The sequence below is a fragment of the Plasmodium gaboni genome, chromosome 7 (assembly GCF_001602025.1).
Source record: "Plasmodium gaboni strain SY75 chromosome 7, whole genome shotgun sequence".
NCBI classification, from domain to species: Eukaryota; Apicomplexa; class Aconoidasida; order Haemosporida; family Plasmodiidae; genus Plasmodium; species Plasmodium gaboni.
Genome location: NC_031487.1, coordinates 536,996 through 545,038, shown reverse-complemented (window position 1 = coordinate 545,038; position 8,043 = coordinate 536,996). Strand labels below are relative to the sequence as shown.

Here is an 8,043-nt window from a genome sequence, read left to right as displayed (position 1 = left end):
TATGAAAATAACAAAGTTAATAAAAGAATATTTAAATAAATTTATATATATATATATATATATATATATATATATATTTATTATTTTATTTTCCAATTTGATACATAGAAGAATATTTAAAGTGTTGTTTTATTTTTTGGTATGGTTACACACATTTAGGAAATAAAAAAAAAAATATGAACGTTCATAATATTTTTCATCCTGTTGTTAATTATAATTTGGTTATATTATTACTGTTACAAAAAGTTTTTATACCCGCATATATATAAAGTGTGTAAATAAATAAATGAACATATTTATTATATATATATATATATATATATATGTATAAATTATAAATAAGCTTGAAGAAATAAAAGTATAATATAACATTTTAATATGTTCCTTAAATGTTATAAATATAAAACAAAATTTCATTTTATCATTTTATTTTTTTATTTTATTTTTTTGAATTTTGTTCTATATATTTTGATAAAAGAAATAAGATATATATTTTTTATATATTTTAAAAAATATCTTTTATTTATAGCATTGTTCCATTACCATTTGTTACTTTTAACTTTGGTTTTTTTTTTTCTTTTTTTTTTTAGTTTTTAGTGTACACAAATATATATATATATATATATATATATATATATATGTTTATGTTTTTATATTTGTTCTTCTTTTACAATAATTATCAAACTCCTATCTGGTAATATATTTTTAAACCTTACAATTAAAAATATATAATTCAGCCTAAACTTATTTGAAACGACAACATATGTATATATATATATATATATATATATATGTGCATAATATACTTATAGTTAAATATGGGGAAAAACAACCATTTAAGTGATTTAGTAAAAAATGTTCAATTTTTTGTTAGCACATGTAGAGAAAAAAATAAGAAATTGATGAGCATGAGTAGTCTTGAGTTGTCAGATGACGAAATATATACAACTACAATGAATATTCTAGAAGATAAAAAATATGGGGATAAAGATGATAAGGGTAATTATATTGAAAATAGTAGTAGCATTGAATTTTCAGATGAATTAATGTATGGTATGTATAAAAAATATTCTACTACCTTTAGTAAACAATTAAAAAAAACGTATACTGAAGATGATTATTATAGGAAATTGTTGAATAATTTTGAAAAGGATAAGATAAAGAGGTCTATCGATCTTAAAGGAAATAAGAATAATGTAGAAGGTATGTTTGATAGAGCAATTGGAATAGATAATGAACAGGTTGTTTCAGCAAATAATAGTAGTAACCATAATGTTAGTAGTAACCATAATGTTAGTAGTAACCATAATGTTAGTAGTAACCATAATGTTAGTAGTAACCATAATATTAGTAGTAACCATAATATTAGTAGTAACCATTATAGTAGTAGTCATAACAGTATCTGTAGTTTAAGACTAGAAAGGATGAAAGAAAAAATGAAACAAAAAAAAATAGATGATATGAAAAATGAAATGAGAGAATACGATTTACATTTATTGAAACTATATAATAAATTAGAAAGTAATGAAAGAAAAAGCAAATTGCTAAATAAAAGGAAAAATATATCTTCCCAAAAAATAAATAATAAGACAAATAATACAAATAATACAAATAATATAAATAATATTATAAAATATAAAGAGAAAAAAAGAAAACATCCTAAAATAAGTATGGATACATATAATTCAGAAATGTTAAAGATGAAAAGTGAAATAATATTAAGAAGAAATAGTACAATCACAAATAAAATATATAAAAACAGTAATAAGAAAAAAAGAGAAAAGAAAGATCATAATACTCATATTAATAGTAATGATAATATGTATGTAACCTATAATTGGCGACAAGATAAAAAAAAAAAAAATGATTATATGGAATCCCAAAGTAGTGAAGTTAAAAAAGACAAAAAAAAAAAAAAAAAATTCAAATGTAAAAACAAAATCAATATAACAAAAATGGAAGAAAAGAATGAAGGAGAAAAAAGTCAAATAAAATATTCCTTTTCAGAAAATATGAGAAAAAAAAGTTCGAAAAATTCATTTTTTTCTCTTGGGAGTAAAAGGATGTCTAAGTTTTATGGTACTACATCTTCTTCGAAAAAGACACTAGATGAAAATGAACAGATATTTTTTGACGAAAGGTTATTATTAAATAGATTAAATAAAAAAAAAAATGATGGAGTATACGACATTGGTTGTATGTATATAAATAATGAAGATGTGAGTGTTAAAGGTTCCAACGATTTATTTGATAGTATTAAAAGAAAAACAAAAAAAATGGAAAAAATAGAAAAAATGGCAGAAATGACCAAAATGACCAAAATGACAAAAAAAACAAAAAATTTAAAAAAGACAAGTGAGAGAAAATTTAATAATTCTGTTAGCGGTATTATGCAAAATAGTAAGAATAAAAACAATATGATAAATATTTACAATAATAATAATAATAGTATGGTAAATAATTATAATAATGTGATAAATACTTATAACAATGTAGTATATAATAATTACTATAATTTGAATAGATCTAAAATTCTGAAGGATCAATTTAATTCATTCAATGATAATAGAGAAAACATCGATGATTACAAAAGTATGATGAATAAATTAGAAGGTAAAGTAGAAAAAAATAAGAAAAGAAATAATTCTTATATTGATAATATTATAAAAATAATAAATTGTTTGGTTGATGAATATGTCCCCAAATTAATTGATAGATATGAATATTATGTAAATACGTTAGATGAAAAAAACAAATTATTAAAAATAAAAATAAAAGATTCCCTAGATTTTGGAGACATACAATATGAGGAGATACGCGAATTAAAATCTCAGTTAATTCAAAAAAATAATAAAAATAAAAAATTAAATGATACAATAGATATGTTAAAAGATAAGTTATCATATATGAATGAATTGGAATCTAAAAATTTTGAATACCTGGACGAAATTGTTATGTTAAGAAATAGAGTTACTTATTTAGAAAAAATAATTGAAGATAATGATCAATCCAAAGAATCGGTAGAAATTAAAAGAATACGTAGGAATTTAAAAAATATATATAAAAAGATGAAAAGTGAAATGAGATATATAATAAATTTTAAATACAAAAATGATAAACGATATAAAAAGAAGAAAAAAAGGTTCTCTCTATATAAATTGTTGTCTATAAATGATAAGATGGAACAATATAATATGGAATATAAGAAGGATGATAGAAATAAGAATGAAAAGAATATAGCGCATATGTGTTATATGAAGGAAGGACAAGTGAGTAGCAAAGGAATATTAGATGATGATCAAATGTTTTGTGTGGAAGAAAAAAGGGACGACCCACCAAACAATGAAAATGATGAAAATGTTAAAAATGATGAAAATGTTAAAAATGATGAAAATGTTAAAAATAGTGAAAATGTTAAAAATAGTGAAAATGTTAAAAATAGTGAAAATGTTAAAAATAGTGAAAATGTTAAAAATGATGAAAATGGCAAAAATGTTGGGAAGAATTATATACATTTTAATAAACAAGTGGATACAACCGATTTGTCATATCATCATGATAATTTAAGAATTGACAACTGTGAGGAAGAGAAGAAAATATCATATAACGTTTTAAAAAAGAGGATGAAAGATATTACACCAAATAATTTTAAACTAGAACAAGATGTTAATGATATCCAGTTGAATCATAAAAAGGTGGGTACATTGCTATTGCCTACAGTGCAGTTATGTAATAGTAATATAATTATGCCTATAGAAGATATTAAAAAAAATAATTCTTTACAAAATAGAGATGATATACTAACAAATAAAATAAAGTATCCTATTGATAGAGATTCTTTAGTTTATTTGTATTCTTCACATCCCATACCAGTCGAAAGTTATCCATACTATCATTATTATTATAGTAATATACATGAAAAGAAGAAACAAAAAATAGATATAAATATAAATGTGGACAACAACCTGTGTGATAACATTTCTTGTTGTATTAAAGGAGGAGGAGAGAGAAAAAAAAAGAACGTAAGAAAATTCTTAAGTATAACTATTCCAGAGGAACAGGATTTAAAAAAAAAAAAAAAAAAAAAAATAAATAAAATAAAATATATTTATAATAATGAAACCATGAATAATCATAAAATTATTAGAACAAAAGATTTTCAATTAAAAGATATGGTTAAAAAACAGGAATATAAACAAAGAAAAATAAACGGTCCTTATAAATATTATAATGTGAACAAAAGAAAGAAAGATTTTTTATTTTTCATGAATGCATTAAGAAGGAATGATATATTAAGTTATAATAAAAAATGTAAAGATATTTATGATAATCACAAACTTGCTCTTGATAAAAAATGTTTAGATATGAAAAATGATTTAAAGAGAAAACATTTTTATAAGCAATGTTTGGATCTCAGTATGAATAAAGATAAATATGATTATAATGTAAGTGATAATAATATATATCATGGTAGTACTGTATATTGTAATGATGATATACATTTTGAAGGGAAGGACAAATACAACCATAATATAAATTACAACAACAATATAAATTACAACAATAATATAAATTACAACAACAATAATAGTTATAATAAGAATAAAAATAATTATTGTTATTATAATAATTTTTGTTGTGAGAGACAGGCTAATGTAGGATCGGCATTATCCTTGAATATTATACCTTATGAAAAGGTCGAGATAAATGGATTAATAAAAAAAAATAAAAAAAAAAGTAAAAATAACAATAGCATTTGTCGTTTTGTATCTTTTGACTGTTGTTTTAATATAAATAATACGTCAAAGAAAAAAAAACGAAACGTTTCTTGGGAGAGCACAAGAAGTAGTAGTCATGAAGGTGAGGAGCGAATGAAAGGGGGGTCAGATTATAGCAATATATTATTTTATAAAAAATATGATGAAAAGGATGAAGATATATTTGTGCAACATGATTATAGTAATGCATATAATTCATGTGGAGAAGTGGATATGACCAGCACAAATTATAAAAATAAAATAATAAAATATAACAATAATGATGATAATGATAATAATAATATTAATATTAATAATTGTATATATAAAATGATTGATAATAGTATGGATGAGAACCCATTATTATTTCCAAGCAATATTGTTCTCTCCAATAATTTCTTACCACATGTAAGAGATCATAATAAAAAAGAAGCAACTACCACATTACAAACACAAACACAAACACAAACACAATGGAATGTTAAGAAACCTTTCGACTATACAGGTAAAAATACATTTCGTTATTATAATTTATTTCATCAATATTTAGATATAAATAGAAAGAATTACAAAAGGATAAATGAATATCTGCTTAAGAACTTTGCATACACATCTGATATACCTAGAGGTGGAAGTTAAAGGGATAAATAAATAAATAAATATAAATATATATATATATATATATATATATATATATAATTTTTTTTTTTTTTTCTTTTTTTTTATATTATCATAATAATTTTAAACAAACCAAATAATACATTACATCTTTGTCAAAAGGAAACTTTTAATATAAACATAAGAGTCTTCTCTATTATTTTATATGTTCATATATATATATTAGGTATAATTTATTAATAAATTATAAATAAAAACATCAATACATTATATTAATAGAAAATATGGAACGAACATGAATTATTTATTTTTATGGCACTATGAAATAAAATAATGTTATACGATATACCACAAAAAAATAAAAAATAAATAATAAATATAAAAATAAATATAAATAATAAAAATAAATAATATATATATGTACATTTTGGGATATATACATTATATACATAATATACCATACATACATATATATATATATATATAATATATTTTTATACTAATAAAATAAAAAGAATAAATAAAATAATTCATATGCACAAAATATATAAATATATTTTAAATTTGTGTATACTTTTTTTTTTTTTTTTAATTATAAACAAAGAAATTTTGTAATATATATAATGCCATATTTTATTTTTTATTTTTTTTTTTTATTTATTTTACAATTTGATGAATTTTTGTTGGATATAAAGGTTGAAGGGACGCCATAAAAATTAAGATCTGTTAATTTTATTTTATCATTTTAAAAAACAACAAAAAAAAAAAAAATACATTTTATAATAGCATATTTTTATATTTGTTACATTTTTTTTTTTTTTTATTTTTTATTTTTTTATTTTTTATTTTTTATTTTTTTATTTTTTATTTTTTATTTTTTATTTTTTATTTTTTATTTTTTTATTTTTTTTATTTTTTATTTTATAAAAAAAAAGATGGTTTTAGATATAAATTTATTTCGTAAAGAGAAAGGAGGAAATCCTGATAAGATAAAAGAGTCTGAAAGGAAACGTTATCATGATGAAAGTAATGTAGATAAAGTAATTGAATGTGATGATAAGTGGAGGAAGTGTATATTTGAATTAGAAGAATTAAAAAAAAATATGAATATGATAAATAAAGAGATAGGAAATAAAAAGAAGGCTGATAAGAATGCTGATGTTGAAGATTTGAAAAAGAAGAGTTTAAATATAAAGGAAGAAATACCTAAATATCAATTGAAAGAAAAAGAATTATTAAAAGAAAGAAATAAGTATATAAGTAAGATAGGTAATTTATTAAATATTAAAGTAGTATGTTCAGATAATGAAGATAATAATAAGATAGTTAAAACATGGGGTGAATGTAAAATACTTGCACCATGTGAAGAAACTGATAGTAGTATACATGATAATGTAATAAATAATAATAATATTAAAAGAGAAACATTAAATAATGAAATTGAAAATAAAAAAAAAATAAAATATTATTATCATTATGATTTATTAAGAAAAATAGGTGGAGCTAATTTTAAAAAAGGTATACAAGTAGCAGGTCATCGTGGTTATTATTTAACAGGTGCAGGTTTCTTATTACATAATGCTATACTACAATATGCTTTAAATTTTTTAGTTAATAAAAAATATGTACCAGTATATCCTCCATTTTTTATGAAAAAAAATATTATGGAAGAATGTGCTGAACTTGATGATTTTGAAGAAACACTTTATAAAATATCATCTACATCAAATTCAGCATTATCATCTCAACAATTATCATCATCACCTACAAATGTGAAAAATGATACAGCATGTAGCCCTCAGAAAAAAACAAATATTCCATCAAATGAAGATTTAACAAGAGATGATTTATTTTTAATAGCTACCTCAGAACAACCATTATGTGCCTTACATAAAGATGAAACTATAGAATCAAAAAGGTTGCCACTAAAATATGCAGGATTATCTTCTTGCTTTAGAAAAGAAGCAGGGGCACATGGAAAGGATATTAGAGGAATCTTACGTGTTCATCAATTTGATAAGGTTGAACAGTTTTGTATTTCCTTACCACAAAATAGTAATAAAGTACATGAAGAAATGATTAAAACATGTGAAGAATTTTATCAATCTTTAAATATACCATATAGAATTGTTAGTATTGTATCAGGAGCTTTAAATAACGCAGCTTCTATTAAATATGATTTAGAAGGATTCTTTCCTACTAGTAATCAATATAGAGAATTAGTATCTTGTAGTAATTGCACAGATTATCAAAGTATTAATCTTAATATAAGATATTCAGATTCAAGTATTAAAATTAATGATTTAAATAAAAATACAAACCTAAATGATGAAATGGATACTGAATATGAACAGTTTTTAAAGAATTTTCACACAGAAAATAAATATCATGTTCATCTATTAAATGGAACAATGGTAGCTGCACAAAGATTCTTATGTTGTCTACTAGAAAATTATCAAAACGGAGAAGGTATTGTAGTTCCAGAAAAATTACGCCCATACATGAACAACATGGATTTTATACCCTTTACGGAGTGAACAACTAAAAAAAAAAAAAAAAAAAAAAAAAAAAAAAAAAAAAAAATTTTTTTTAAACAATATTAATAATATATATATTTTTTTTTTTTTTTGTTATTTTTTTTTTTTTTTTTTTTTTTTTTTTTTTTTTT

General features: G+C 21.0%; 2 protein-coding genes across 2 annotated transcripts; both read left to right on the top strand.

Annotated features, from left to right (window-relative positions):
- Positions 1-818: 818 nt before the first annotated feature.
- On the top strand, positions 819-5,396 carry PGSY75_0717800 (hypothetical protein; the record flags this gene model as incomplete). The annotated part of the gene is made up of 1 exon (XM_018785019.1): positions 819-5,396. One exon carries the CDS (start codon positions 819-821, stop codon positions 5,394-5,396), a length of 4,578 nt encoding a protein of 1,525 aa, XP_018642520.1.
- A 914-nt stretch (positions 5,397-6,310) lies between these two features.
- Positions 6,311-7,912, top strand: PGSY75_0717700 (putative serine--tRNA ligase; the record flags this gene model as incomplete). Its single annotated transcript, XM_018785018.1, has 1 exon — positions 6,311-7,912. The coding sequence occupies one exon, from the start codon at positions 6,311-6,313 to the stop codon at positions 7,910-7,912; it is 1,602 nt and encodes a 533-aa protein (XP_018642519.1).
- Between the last annotated feature and the right edge of the window lie 131 nt (positions 7,913-8,043).